The sequence below is a fragment of the Mercenaria mercenaria genome, chromosome 2 (genome assembly GCF_021730395.1).
Source record: "Mercenaria mercenaria strain notata chromosome 2, MADL_Memer_1, whole genome shotgun sequence".
In the NCBI taxonomy this organism is placed as follows: Eukaryota; Metazoa; Mollusca; class Bivalvia; order Venerida; family Veneridae; genus Mercenaria; species Mercenaria mercenaria.
The window spans coordinates 8,006,342-8,021,753 of NC_069362.1; the positions used below are offsets into that span (position 1 = coordinate 8,006,342).

General features: G+C 35.7%; 2 protein-coding genes across 2 annotated transcripts; both read right to left on the minus strand.

Moving 5' to 3' along the window:
• On the minus strand, nucleotides 1–3,686 carry LOC128550311 (uncharacterized). The gene is made up of 3 exons (XM_053529126.1): nucleotides 2,726–3,686; nucleotides 629–968; nucleotides 1–137 (listed from the first exon to the last, which is right to left on the minus strand). The coding sequence occupies exons 2-3, from the start codon at nucleotides 944–946 to the stop codon at nucleotides 45–47; spliced, it is 411 nt and encodes a 136-aa protein (XP_053385101.1). The 5' UTR covers nucleotides 947–968; nucleotides 2,726–3,686; the 3' UTR covers nucleotides 1–44.
• A 3,986-nt stretch (nucleotides 3,687–7,672) lies between these two features.
• Nucleotides 7,673–15,206, minus strand: LOC123562547 (solute carrier family 22 member 21-like). Its single transcript, XM_053522958.1, has 6 exons — nucleotides 15,037–15,206; nucleotides 12,566–12,700; nucleotides 11,438–11,520; nucleotides 9,214–9,331; nucleotides 8,458–8,530; nucleotides 7,673–8,147 (listed from the first exon to the last, which is right to left on the minus strand). Exons 1-6 carry the CDS (start codon nucleotides 15,051–15,053, stop codon nucleotides 7,956–7,958), a joined length of 618 nt encoding a protein of 205 aa, XP_053378933.1. The 5' UTR covers nucleotides 15,054–15,206; the 3' UTR covers nucleotides 7,673–7,955.
• Between the last annotated feature and the right edge of the window lie 206 nt (nucleotides 15,207–15,412).

Below are 15,412 nucleotides of genomic sequence, written 5' to 3' on the forward strand. Positions count from 1 at the left end.
ATTCCAGCGAAGTATATGGGTTTTCTTCCAAAGGTATCGGATATCTACCCCGCTATGAGACTTCCTACAAGCATACCGGAAGCCTGTAGTGACATCACTGTACTTGGAATGTAGTCAAGGTCACACAGAAGGCTGAACTGAAATGGAACTAGATAGACAATCAACAAGACCATTTTAAAAGCATCATGTTTCAGAACCTTTTGGAAGTTAAATCTAATGTTGATTAATGCTGTTTGACATATGTTTCAGGACATTTTTAATAGGGTAAACATACACTTAGGTTTGTTAATTTATTTGCATACAAACTGAACGGTTTTGTTGGTTTGCTTTGGTTTTAACGCCATTTTTCAAGAGTACGACGGGCAGTCATCCTACCAAGTCTTCCTGGATTCTGTACCAGGACAGACCTGTTCTCCGCGAGTAACTGCCAACTTCTCCACATGAATCAGAGATAGAGGAAGAATGATTTAAGTCACATTGCCTTTTATCAAATCGTCACGGAGAACATACGCCCCGCCCGAGGATCAAACTCACGACACCGCGAGCCGTAGTTCTACGCTACCCCTACTGAGCTAAGCGGACGGGCATCCAAGTGAATAGCGAAGACGAATATGATTATATAACTTACCTCAGACACTAATGTCCTAACACCGGCAAATTCAAATGTTTCACACTTGGTATCATTCATAAAACACGTCTTTTCAGGACATGTTGCATTGGCATCCACTGAGCACGATGTTTTATTAAACTTCACTTTATCATTAGCACACCACCATTTCGGAGGAGTAGCGGTTAACATAATCGTGCTCATTACACTGAAACTTATGAGCGTCTTTGTGAGATGGACTGTAATACCCATGAATACCTGAAACCTGCCACAACCACCCAGATCCTCGATTATTTGATCTGGGCTTGTTGGTTTGGTCGAGGAACGTTTCTCTTGCATGTTTCATGTGATTAATTAATGTCTGAAAGAAGAAAGGTTTGCATATTGTATCAACTTATCTATATTTGGGCAAATATGTAAGATGTTAAAACATAAGTAAAGGTATTATCTCAGGCAATACAAGAAGTTAGAGCAAAGCAAGAAAATACATTATTATCCCATGGTGAAAAGAACGGCCAAACTTTACGCTTTACAGTTATGTAATATCCCAGTCACACATATGGCGCGGATAGCTACGTCTAGCTACAGACAGAAACGTAGTAATCCGTATCGATCCGTATCGATCCGTACCTGAGCCGTACCTCAGAGTAGTCATTCGTATAAATACGTACCAAAACGTGGTCAAAACGTATTCAAAACTTATTCCAAACTTGCAAGTTTCTCCAACTTTTGAACATGCACAAAAGTTTGAGCGAACCGTAGCCATTTGAGCGTGACTTTAGTCCAACTTGGCTGAAACCTATTCATCCGTAGTTAAACGTACTTAAACGTAGTTATTCCTGCTGTTACGTACCTCGCCGTAGCTGAACGTAGTTATCCGAGGCTACTCGTACTTAAGCAAAGTTCAACGTAGTTTAACGCAGACCCGTCCGTGCGCTGGGCAAGTTGCAAGGCGCAGTAAAACGTAATTCAACGTAGTACCTCGTACCTATCCGTACTTATTCGCGTCCTGTATTGTTTTGTTTGTTTCCTATTTCTCACCATTTTTCCCGTACTAAGACGTACTGCACCGTAGTTATACACCCACAGACTAATCCTATCCGCACCGTACCTCAACGCACGGACATATCCGTATGTGTGACTTTAGCTTAAGTATATCAAGTACCGTTTCAGGCTGACTTATAAGCACAATGAAATAACAGCTGGAAAATACAAGCAGAAAGTCTTTAACGTTTAACTTATAGAAAACGCTTAATATTGCATACAACATGCAAGTTTACGGTTCGGACCGAAGCGGAATTGAAGTCCGTGTCGCATGCTTTTTTTTTGTTTGACTGCCCAGTCCGTACACTGCATAAGGACCGAAATGTCATGTATAAAATGTTGTATTATATAGAAGACATTTGTTTGTTTCAGTGTAAGATTGAAGTATCTTTCACGAGTAAACACCAGATACAATATTTTCACGAGTGGTATAGCCACAAGTGAAAATGTAAGATATGGTGTTCACTGAAAGAAAGATATTTTGATCTCACATGTAAAACAAACATATTTTCTTTTCATTTCATGTTTTGACTAAAATTAACCATTTTATAGTTACTTTCAAGTGAAAATATATTTTGATATTTTTCACTGTGAAAATACCAGATATATTTCAATCTAATAATTCTATCTTTCGCTGAAAAACATGTAAGAAAACGAATTATTTATGGTTCCCATCGCAAAACATAAACCATATACGATTTACGATAACTCTACTAGCAAAAAAAAATAAAAAAAATAAAAAGAACACGTCGCGTTTTAATCACGCTCCAAATAAAAAGTAAAAAGTCGTTGTTCTTTTACTCTTGTTTATGGCCCGAGTTACGTCATATAGAATAGAGAGAAATAAGCAAATTTGGCAATACACATGTTTAAAAAGTGTATTTTCACCGTAAAGTATAAACAGAAATTCTTTTTATGCTACAATAAGAATTACACATCAGATCAGAGAAACTTCAGCTATGGCATTATTGATCAATCGGAGCGTGGCCTTCCCAGTTTGATCTTTTTCCTAGCGTCGTCAGTAAGCAAAAACATTAATTGTCATTAAATAAGTGAAAAGAAATCAAAACTTACCTGAGATAAATTACTTGCTCTAATAAAGAGAAATGTCAGTAAAAATCAAAGATACATGACAATTAGCGACGTATTGTAGCCCAGTCTAATACATTTAACGTCACGGTGATAAGCACAGGTAAACATAATCTCCCTTATAATAACACGCTTGTGTATACATAACGATTATCGTTCATCTGCTGGTTGAGTGTATGTCACTAATTTTGTTTTCATTATTCATTGCAGCATTTCGATGTTGATGAGGGCAAGGTTCATTATCTGGAGTATTGACACACGCCATATATATCGAGAGGTCGTATATCTTTTGTGTACTGACAGACGCCTCGGGCAAAATATCAGGCAAACCAGCTGGAAAACTTTTACACATTCACACAACATTTTACCATGATAGGCAGACCTAATCCTGGAAAAATGGTTCTTCGTCTTGACAACTGGCATTCTCACATAAGCTTAGTATTAACCCTTATCCTGCTAAATTTCTATAAGGGGTGCTTACCTAAAAGGTACTGACTGGATGGCGAACAGTGCAGATCTTGATCAGACTGCACGGATGAAACATTTTATTGGGATATTGTCCTTGTAAGGATATGTTTAGTAAAGTTGATGATAGCCTTACACATGTTGCAATTAAAGTTTGTTATTCAAATGTTTCATTTTTTTTTTCAAATAAATGAGCGTAAGGTTTCTGGTCTTCCCAGTCACTTTCAGAAATGTTAGTACCTTTGTATGAAAATGATTCACCTACAACCTAGATATATGTTATTGTTGAAACGTTAATTTTACTTTTAAACGAAAGATATTTGTCTCATTTTTTAACTGTCACTAGTATTAGATCTACATCATAAGGTTATAACCATTTAGTATTAAGTCAGCAACTGACGATCTTTTATATTTATTTATGAGATATTAGAATAAGTTGCAAACGTTCATCCCCTTAAAAACGAGATCCTTCAAAATAAAGATTTTGGCCCGTTTTACATGACCGATCTCCCTGACCCGTGTAAAGTGTCAACTGAAAGCATGAAAGCATATCAGGAAGCACTGAGGTCATTGCGCCACCACAGGCAGAAGATATGTTAGAGGACACACTCCTTTTTGAGACGAGCAAAACTGGGCAACATAAATTCAGAACACTGCTCTTGTCTTAGTAAATGCCCGATTATATTAGAACTGAGAGGTAGCAGATGTTCATTGGAATGAACATTGTGTTCATACCGCTGCCGATTGCTACAGACTTTCAAATGGCCAAAATGTAGCTGATGATATTGAGCGCTATGTTAGTTAAAAAGAATTGAACAATGACACTGCAAACCTTATTTTATCGGGATTGTGTGACTTCTAACTGCCTTAGCATCTCTATCATCAGAGCTCTTGTCTTACGACTTTTAGCCGTAACAAATCAAAGAGCATAGCATTTTTATGACAAAAAAATCCTAATTGCCTGTGGCGGGATTCGAACCCGGGTCGCTCGGGTGCTAATCCAATGCACTAACCACTGAGTGGACTCCCTCGCGCAGTTGTCAGAGATTGGCTTTAAACGTACAGGCTATGCGTAAACGACTGTAAGTTCAAAGAAGTCGTCATTTATGATGAGGTGTAAGACATTTTGGCATAGACAGTGCCATTTTCGGCACGAAATAAAGGCCGTATCCCGGACGAGCCCCCATCTTAAGACTTTTAGCCGTAAAAAATCAAGGAGCATAGCATTTTCATGACGGAAAATCTCAATGGCCTGTGGTAGGATTTGAAGCCGGGTTGTTCGGTTCTAACCACTGAGCCAAAGAGTCAACTCCCTGACGCAGTTGTCAGAGATTAGCTATAAATGCTCAGGCTATGCGTAAGTGATCGTAATACTTGCAGTAAAAGCATTGCAATATATCTGACTTGTGCTAACGGTAATTAACATTTATATAAAAAAATCACTTCTAGTGCACAAGGGTGTGCGAACAAAAAGAAAGGCCTTGTTTTCTTCGGAAAAGATACGCCCATTTCCTACGATTGCTAAAAGAAAAAAAAATGGAGGGCAAAAGAAATATAAAGTGTCTGTTCTGACAGAAAGGCCCAGAAAGAATGCTACAGAACATCAAACTCATCACGAAACGGAATGCATTAAATGTTGAAAATCTGCTAGAGTGAGCAAAACAAGTACCCAATATTAAACGAAAACTGCAAAACAAAATAAAACACTTATACTGGTGGAAACCAGTTTCGGTTGGTGTGCACTGAGCCATACCCTAGCAGTCTGTGAAGAGAGGTATGTATTCAGTGTCACGGGTGCAAAGAATAAGTCCGTGAGGGCTGCACTTATGTCCCAACAATATTCATATTTGTCATCATTTTGAATAAAGGTGTTATTATTTTTACTATTAGTTTAGTAAACAGTAATGCATTATTCAGGCCTGCGTTCATGCTGAAATAATCAGAGTATACTAGTAGACTGCGCTTTTGAAGCATGGCTATGATCTCAGTTGAATATTAATGCTTGCTTTTTCCACTTCCCCTAACACCCCAATCCCTTTCTCTACCCCTTATCCATTTTTGCAGCTGGCATATAATTTCACTGTTTTTGTTGGATTCTTGAAGAAATTATCTGCTATATATTTCCACTACAGAGTTTTTTATGCTGGCCTACTTTGCGATACGTGGCTCTCTGACTGTATTTAGTGTGCTCTGCGCTTCCGGGAAATCTACCCTAACCTTTTTTACAAGGTCTGAGAGTTTGATAGGTTTTCTTTCAAAATGGTTCTACAACTGACTCAGCGACATGGTTCAATTGTAAGTAAAAATAGTATAGATTGATAAATTCATTCTATATTTACTGCACTGTCGTAAAAGTCTAAACAGGCAGTCATAACAATTTGCCTCATACTAACAATTTACCCCAGCGAGAAAAAAAAAATCAATCAAAAAAGTTTAGTAACAATAATTAAATTAAGCCGTTTTAAACAAACTAATATCATAACTTCCACTTTACAGAGATACCAAGTTCAGCTACCTTCTAAATGCTCGATGTCGTAACAGAAATATCCATTGCCATTTGACTAAGACTAAGGGAGGTAGCGAGTCATGCTAATGTGATTAATTTTTAGACAGTTATCATATGTACCATCGCAGACGGTTGGTACATCACCTATTATAATATTTTAATATTTACAAGAATGTTTTGTGGAATACACTTATGTAGCTTTATAATGGAGTTCCTCTCTTATGCCAACGCAAGCGTGCTTGAGGGGTTATGCACACTTTATTCCCCCTCATGACATATGCAAGCAACCGAGTCTGTTATTATTTTACTTCTTTGCGTTCTACGTTTCTGAAGAATCTTTTTTAAAGGTCTAATTAACTGTTTATTTGCAAATTCAGATCGGTATCTAAATTAAATTTACATGCATACATAATTAAATCATGAAAACTATAAATATCTACCATCAATGTATCAGTTAAAAGTGTTGAAGAATCTGGTGTATAGTAAGGAAGAATATGTTTTAACGAATTGCTCAGCAAAAAGAAACCTCACCCTGTAACTTGAACCCGGGACCTCGGATTACCTATGCTCTGCCGCCTAAACTTATTCTCGCCTTTTTAACAACAAGTCCTATATCATGACATAAGTTGTAGTACAGACATCACAACAACATAAGATTTAACTGCAGACACTTTGACCAGTATTAAAGCCATAGGCAGACGTTTTCACATACCGATAGAATTGTATTCTTGTGTACTATTGAAGGTACCTTGTACACTGTCGTATGAATACATTTACGGACGTCTTTCTTAAAATTGTATTTTGGTACTTGTAGCATGTGCAGATGTCGAGTTCTGATCAACCCGGGGCTAGAAGGCATAGACGGGTAGCGTGCGTTTCCATTACCGTCCATGAAGAGGCTCACTCAAACCGAATCTGCAACATTCTCATTTTTGTGGTGTTGGGCAAAATACAGCTTGCATTTACATATTAATTTATTAAAACACTATGAAGGTTATTCTATCAATTCACATAACATACTTTATAATAGAAAAACAAATCAATAATTGAAAAATGCAATCACTGAATGCTCTTTGATTTGTCTGTATTGCAGTATAGCTGCTCTATCCGCACCTCTTAATTTAAGTTAAACGTACTAGTCCCTTAAGATCGTGGAGAACATTCAGTTTTACTATAATCGAATTCCGCTTATGCCCGTCGTACAGGGTGTTAGTGGTGTTGCGCTTTTCATTTCCTCTCATAACAGACATTATCAAGCCGAGTCTGCTTATATTTTGCTTTGTTGCGTACTATGTTTCAAATAGATCTTCCATTAACAGCTACAATCACAACAAGCCTGCAACACTTACATTTTTTGTCGAGTTGGGCGACCATTGATTTTGTTAATCATCACAACAGCGTCTTTTAGTGCCGTGTCGCGTCTGTAAAAAGTCTCCCCATACTTGGATTTAGTGTTGTTATATTTTCTGGTACTTTCGAATAAATGCGCCAATCTAATATTTCTATAATAGAAATCCGCCTAAGCCAGTGCTAGGGGGGGCGTAAGGGGTGTTGATCATTTCATTACCTCTCAATCAAACCGAGTCTATTATTTAATAATCTTCTTATAAGTTTTATTAATCATCAAAACAGATGTCTTTAACATGTTTAAGTGCCAAGTCTATTGCGCATAACATGACCTATAACGCGAGGTGCACTAAAAGTGGTGAAACAACTGCATCAATTAACATGCTATTTTACAAAATGCATCACATCATAATAATAATCATGTTGAAACCAATGACGGGCCGAGCTTGTAGCAATTAATGAGTTATACATGTTGTACTAGCAATGTATTCATAATCAGGAACCAGACGCGTTTGAGGTTAGTAAAATTTAATTAAAAAGGCACGTAAGTAGGTTATTGGATTAAGATATTCATTTTAATATTCATGGTCAGGAATTGTACTGACTTGGCATGTACACGTATCATAGAAGTGAACTGTCCACCTTGGTGAAATAGAGCAGGAGAAATTTTGTTTGACGGGATATTATCCATATTCCCGAGCAAAATACAATAATTGTAATATTTGTAAAAACAATAAATGTAATAATTTTAGTTTTGATTCTGTTTAAACGGGAATTATTATGTTTGATAGAATTAAATATTATTTACAAAATTTAAACACAGTAACCTCGACAGAATTCAAACAATTTTCACTTGAGTAATGAACACATAGTCTAACAATATATCAACATATTCATCTAATTAACTATTTTCATTTCTCCATTTACGTCTTGTATTTTGTCTTCAAGTGACACTACTTCTGCTTCCGCTTGGTGTAGTTTATCATTTAGATTTAAATTCCGTGTTTCTGGTAGGAACAGTTGTGACAGAATACATAAAACCGCGATTCCGCCACATACAAAGAACAGTAATCCCGGTACATAAGCATTCTGAAAGACGTATGTGTATAACCTAGAAAAAGCAGTTTTTAGTGTTTTACTTGAATAATAAAGATACTGTCTTTTTAATAAGAAAATAAGAAATAACAAGAAGATAACAAAAAACTCAGATGATACTTGTACGGGGAACGTATCTGGAACACACCTTTTACGGCGCCTTTTCTATTTTTAATTTAAATTCCTTTTGTTTTGAATATACAAATTATGGATGTATAAATTGAAAGATTATAAAATTGCAAGATCATTATAGGTATCATTTACACAACTAGTAAAAGGTAAAAGAAACATTTTATTGCCTTACCAAATAAACAAACTGTGGTCCTAGCACAGCACCAACGCGGGCAATCACGCTTAATGATCCAAACCCTATATTTCTAAAAGTAAGAAACAAGTCTCATTATGTACCGTACAGTACCATAGTTCAGCGAACGTAATTGAGAAAAGTTAGAACGGGAAAAGGTATAACAGTAACTGTTACTTAACAATTTTAAGAGGTAGTTACTGCATTAAATCAGTCGGATGTTTACGGTAGAAAAACCCATTTTAAACATTGTAGTACTTAAATTCTATTCAACGATAGGATAATAATTTACTTTTCTTTCGTAGAAATATTCTTACTTCTAATGACATCATTTAAATAGTGCTTAAGTCTATTATATTTTTCATGTTCCTAGTGATGATATTAGTTACATGTATATTCTATTTTATCATTAGCTTATAAAGCAACGTACTGTAATACCAAAACTTGCCATAATGATTGTATGTACAGATAGCCGCTTTTGACTATGGCAATTCTTTAAACATAGATACACAACAATCAACCTTTTTGCTAACAGCAAAATGCTCCTAACGTAGGTCATTATTTAGTCTTTCGTAGCATTACTGGTAAAATGTTAACCCTTATCATGCTAAACACGATTGATCATGCTTTTGCCAGTCAGTATATTTTGGTAAGCACCCCTTTTAACAGTTAATATCATATGGTACTGTCCAAATTGAAAGATGGTCAAGTTCATAATAGAAAATTAGCTGGGTAAGGGTTAACACCTTTTCATACCTAATAACTGTTGGATACACCTCTATTGTCATAGTCTGTATCGGTCCCCATGCCATGTTGATAGCCATATTTGCTATGATGGCAAACACATTTGTCAAAGTGTCGCGCTTTGGAGCATCTGGAAAACAATAGACTAACTGTGTATGGATATTGTTGTGGTGTTGTAATAAATGTCGAAGGTATTTTATATATGCAGGAACCATAAATCAAAGCACATAAATTATAAGTCGTTCGTAGAATAAAACGTTTCTTATTATTTCATTATTTATTTTCACTACTATTGCTACTATACTCGCCATCACTAATCTCGCGTCATCACTAATTTCGCGGTATCTGAGTTGCGCCACCTACGCGGTGTTTGCTTGTCTAAGATCATGACCTATTTTTTTCTAGTGAAAAAACGTTCTTGCTTGCAGTTACCTTGGTAAGGATCTGTCCATATTTATTACAATTGTATTTTTCGCGTATCTACAAATTGAAGTGCAGAAATTAAAAACAATATCCATTAATTTAGCAAATATTTGCAATGTTTACAAGTTCGTCTAATAGCCGTTCGGCATTTGCCCTCATTTCTTATGCAAATTAAGTCCCGCCCATTGGTTAGAGAACACCAGATTTTACGTAGCATCCTCCAGCCTACTAAACAAAAATGAATGAAATATCAATACGTCTAAGCGCGGCGAATTTTATGGGGGAGGTAGAGAAGAGGCCCCGGGACCATCTCCTCTAAAAACGCCCATGATACTGAACAGTGAATTAGGACATGTTTACTAAGTATCCGGTAGAAAACAATCAGTTATTGTACCAGAGTTAGGCTCCGATAAATAATTACCACGCCTGCGACCTTGTGGTTTACTTGCGAAATATCTGGTGTGTCCACTGCCCAGAGGAGTATATTTGCGATAATGACAATGTTAACAGTTCATATAAAATTTAAATTGATGTTTAATGACGTTTGAGTGTTCCTGTTAGTTAGACTTAGACGGCTTTTTAATGTTTGAATAATATATTTAGTATTCTTTAACCTATGATAGTTTGATTGCCACTGTTGTTGACCTATATCGCGAAATTATAGACTTGACGTCAATGATGAAAATAGCTGACTATTGTTGTTTAAAGTACACATGATTATTTCTTGGATGATATCTGATTAATTTTCTCACAGTTTTTGATGCATATGATATGAAATATTGTGGTAAAGACCAGAAATAATTCGTTGGGTTGCTTTTTATTTAATGTCGTTGAGTTGAATGCTGCTAATGCTAGTGTCAAAGGCCAAAAATTTTCCATTGCTGTTCTGAAAAATGAAAAATACATTTCATTGTTCAACGTCATGAAAGTTTGCAAATCTGTTTCGTATCATACACTTATTGAATGGCTTTTCGGTCAACAGTCAAAACTGTTGCCTGAGATCAATAGAAGAAATGACTAATAGTTTTGTCTATCAAACTGCAAGACATTCTGACATATGACGTGACATCAAAATAAATTTTCATTTTTTCCTCCAGGTTTTTACCTTAGCCCAGTGTTTGGACTGTAGACTACACAGAAGTACAGTTAATAAATATAGACCGATGATTTATAGGGAATCGATCCCACTACGGTATAACATGCGATATACCGAATAAGATATATACTATCGAATTAAAATATGTGTACTTCCGGCACGTGTACAGAGCGTCTGACTTCGGATTTTTTGCAAGAATACGCTTTTTTCTTGTGCCTAATAAGCGTCCACATAACTTGTTCGAACCGCAACGTCTCGCACATCAGTACAAATATGGATATTTGGTATAATTATATACATTTAGTGTGCACTTGTAAATAAAAGCACCTTGTGAGCACAGTTCATATAGATAAAGATACCTCTCCGTATGTAGCGTCTATCCAAGAGCCGGAAATTACCTATAATACTGGCTGTGTTGTTTTTATTCCAAAATCCACTTTTAAATTGATAAGGAATGGATCCAACGCATAGCGACGAATATCGGGATCGATATGCGAGTATACCGAATGAGAAATATTAAGTATCGAATTAAAATATGTGTCCTTCCGTGCTGTCATTAGACAGTTTTTTCAAGTTGAAGACTGATCGATTCCCGATTGAGGCAGTGCCTTATTTCATATGATATTTATCTAATAAAGTGGAACATGAAATAGTATGGTATTGATCGAGATGGGCGTACTAGTATGCAAATGAGGTATAAAATTGATTTTTATTTACCGACAGCTTGAACTATTCCAACCACAAAACCACTTATGGCAACTGTTGTGAAACAGATAATAGCTGAACCCCTACGCCCCAGTCTGCCAATAGAAAGATAAATGATTAGATTGAAAACCATCGTATCATAATGCTCTTTTGATGCGGAACGTTTGTTTATAAGAAAAGTGTAATACGTGAAAACATTTAAATAACCACTTCATTGTAAAATTTATTATATTAATACTTTTCCTTTACGGGAACTTGCCTATAGACAAACATCAGAATATCATTTTTGTAAACTAGATAAAGAGATTATTTGTTTCAGTGTGAGATTGAAATTGAACAACATTTGCAGTTTTACGAGTGTCATAGCCAAGAGTGAAAATGTAACTTAAGCTGTTCATTAGTGAAAGATATTCTGATCTTATGTAAGACAAACACATTTTCTTTTCTTTTCGTATTTTGGATTTATTTACACAGTTTATAGTTTCCTGCTTTTCACTGTGAAAATACCAATATATTTCTCTCTAATATTTCGATAATTCATTGAAAAGCATGTAATAAAGTAAATCTAAATTTCATGTTACTCCTGTTATTATACTGCACTCTTCTATAACGAGTCTCACGCTTATATGAGAATTCTTTTCACATATATTTCATAACTTGGATCTGTAAGGTCTGCGAACATGTGCATAAAATGTCACTTATTAGTTTTTGCGATTTTGACATGGACGATTTGATTTTATGTTGCCTTGCGTTTGCACAAAATGTTACTTACAATATCTCCATGGAAATTCAAAATTTAAAAAATCACAGCCGCTTAATGAGCAATCATTATGATGAATGTATTATTTGGTTTTCAACGGTACTAGTAGTATATCTTTATTTACTGTGATGACAATTTATTAACCGTGCGGATTTAAATGATGTTTTATAAACGAACAATGTGTTTTCATTAAAATATTTTTTGTTTGTTTTTGCATTCAGAAAATAAAAAATAATATCAATGTTTTTTATCCCTAAAAAACAGAAAACATTATCTGTTTATTAGGCCTTTTAACGCTAGTTTGACCGTGGTTACACACGTTGTTTGGTAAAATTTCCTACAAAACCAATCTGTATAGATAATTATACACTATGTCTTACTTATTTGTTACCCATACTGTAATCAGTTTTGCAGGTATTGCCACAAGATTAAACAGAAATAGATTGAGGTAGATATTCCCAGCAAGCGCTTGAATGCCAAAGCTTATTCCATAGAAAACCAAACCAAGAGCAAACCTGAAATATTAAACTTGGAACTCTAGCGTACATGCAAACAAGAGGGCCGAGACGGCCCTAGGTTGTTCACCTGTGTAAAACACTATACCAGTGAAAACTTGTCCAAACTTTCGTGAAAACATTCTGAAAAAGTTTCGGGAAGATTAGAGAAAAAAGTGGCCTCTAGAGTGTTTACAAGCTTTTCCTATGATTTGACCTAGTGACCTAGTTTTTGACCCCACATGACCCAGATTTGAAAATTATCGAAGAATTCATGAAAACAAACATTCTGACCAAATTTTATGAAGGTAGAATAAAAATTGTGCTCCCTAGGATGTAAACAAGCTTATTCTTTGATTTGACCTGGTGACCTAGTTATTGACCCCATATGACCCTGATAAAAATTCATACTATGTTGCATGCAGACAAACATTCTGACCAAGTTTCATGCACATCAAATGAACAAGAATGTTAGCAAGTTTTTCCTTTAATTAGACTGGATGACCTAGTTTTTGACCCCATATGACCCAGTTTCAAACTTGGCCTAGGAATGATGAAGATAAACATTTTGACCAAGTTTCGTGAAGATAGAATCATAAATGTGGCCTGAAGAATGTTTTTCCTTTTCCTTTGATTTTACTTTATGATCTACTTTCTGACCCCATATAACCCAGTTTCAAAACTGGCCTAGATATCATCAAGGTAAACATTCTGACTAAGTTTCAAGAAGATAGGGTCATAAATGTGGCCTCTATCTTGTTAACAAGCTTTTCCTTTGATTTGACCTGATGACCTATTTTTTGACCCGACATGACCCAGTTTTGATCCAGGCCTAGAGATTATCATGATAATCATTCTGTGCAAATTAGCATAAAATCAAAGCATAAATGAAACCTCTATATGGCTAAAAGGGCCAAAATAGAAAATTTTCCCGCATTCAGAGGCAGTAACTCTCGACCCTATAATAGAATCTAGCCCGTTTTTGTAAAGAACTGAGATCTTATTGTGAATTAAGTTGTGTGTAAGTATGATTAAAATCGAACGTAAAATGTCACTTCCATCGTGTTCACAAGGTAAAATTTTCAGGGGTCAATCAGGGACCGTAACTCCAGAACCTATGATTGGATCTGACAGATTCATCATGGAATCCAAGATTTATTGTTGTTGAAGATATAATATGCAAGTTTGGATCAAATCAAACTGTAAATGAAGTCTCTATATGACTGCAAAAGGCAAAATAGCAAATGTTAGCCCCTTAAGGGGCCATAACTCTAGAACTCAAGATGGGACCTGGCCAGTTTTCGAAAGAACCGAGATACTATACAAATACAAGTTTTGTACAAGTTTGATTATAGCTGATTACAAAATGTTGTCTCTATCGAGTTTAAAAGCCAAAAATAGCCCATTTTGGTCCTTTAAGGGTCCATATCTCTGTAACCAATGACGGGATCTGGCCAGTTTTCGAAAGGAACCAAGACATTATGCCAATACAAGTTGTCTGCAAGTTTTATTAAAGCTGATTGCAAAATGTGGTCTCTATCAAGTTCACAAACCAAAAATGGTAAATTTTGGCCCTTTAAGGGGACATAACTCTGGAACCCAAGATGGGATCTGGCCAGTTTTCGAAAGTAATCGAGATATTATGCCCATACAAGTTGTGTGCAAGTTTGATAAAAACCAAATACAAAATGTTGTCTCTATCGTTTTCACAAGGAAATTGTGAACGGACGGACGACGGACGGAAGTTCTAACGAAACGGTCTTTATGTGACTCCCCCATTGTTCTCTCTATTGTTCTAACAGTCACATAAAAAGAAAAATAGTCACATAAACAGAACGGAATGAATGACATCAAAGAGAAAGTACCGTTATGCAGTCACTTAACCATCATTTCGCGGGCACGGACGGACGGACGAAGGGTGATCACAAAAGCTCATCCTGTCACTACGTGACAGGTGAGCTAAAATCAACGGTGTAAGGTTTATCATATAAAGCTCAGTAGCGTTTTTTATTAACATACACACATATATATATATCTTCGATCAATTTGAACCTGTGCTCTAATCATACACAATCGTTAATAAAATTATACAAATACTTAAACAAATTTAAAAGATGTTTCAAAATATAAACAAATTTAAAAGATTTTGAAATGCATTCATTACCACAGGGGAAGTATAAAAAGTATACGTTGGTTATTTATTTCAGTCTCTCTTTTCGTAAAATAAAAAAGTGATGCTACCATTTCATTTCCATTCTAATGTTAAAATCATCTGTAAGTAAAATGAATGGAATACATGACACATGGTTTTATCAGGAATCACGCCCAGAATATTTGTTAAGTCCTTTAATACTTACCAGTTAATAGATAACATTATTGTTGTCTTTGCTAGGGATTTTGACTTGAAAAGATGAATGAATGTGTATTTTTTGCTTTCCCTTGTCGTCTCTTTGGTAATGCCGATGTTTTTAATATCTGGTACTGGCCGTTTGTTGAACCTTGCTACTCGACCTATAACCCTTGCAGCATCTTCTATGCGATCGTGTGCAATGTACCAGCGAAAAACTTTCTAGTTCACGATATTGTACGAATAGTACGAATTCAGTCACAAACATTTGAGGTTCAAGTTAAGTGCTTTCAAACCGTCCCTCGGGCCAACTTTTGTTTTAGGTTTTTTACGGCTCATAGGCCTTTGTTTATTATACAACGTATACAAAACTGTTCAAAATAAGT

Bases quoted from the DNA above. Each gene is read 5' to 3' on its own strand.
- LOC128550311 (XM_053529126.1), bottom strand. From the start codon at position 946: ATGCAAGAGAAACGTTCCTCGACCAAACCAACAAGCCCAGATCAAATA. The intron at 138-628 runs GTAAGTTATATA...GTTCCATTTCAG, and splicing joins TTAGGACATTAGTGTCTGAG to TTCAGCCTTCTGTGTGACCT.
- LOC123562547 (XM_053522958.1), bottom strand. The intron at 11,521-12,565 runs GTAAGACATAGT...TTCTATTGGCAG, and splicing joins ACAGTATGGGTAACAAATAA to ACTGGGGCGTAGGGGTTCAG. The intron at 9,332-11,437 runs GTAAATAAAAAT...ATTGTTTTCCAG, and splicing joins TGGAATAGTTCAAGCTGTCG to ATGCTCCAAAGCGCGACACT.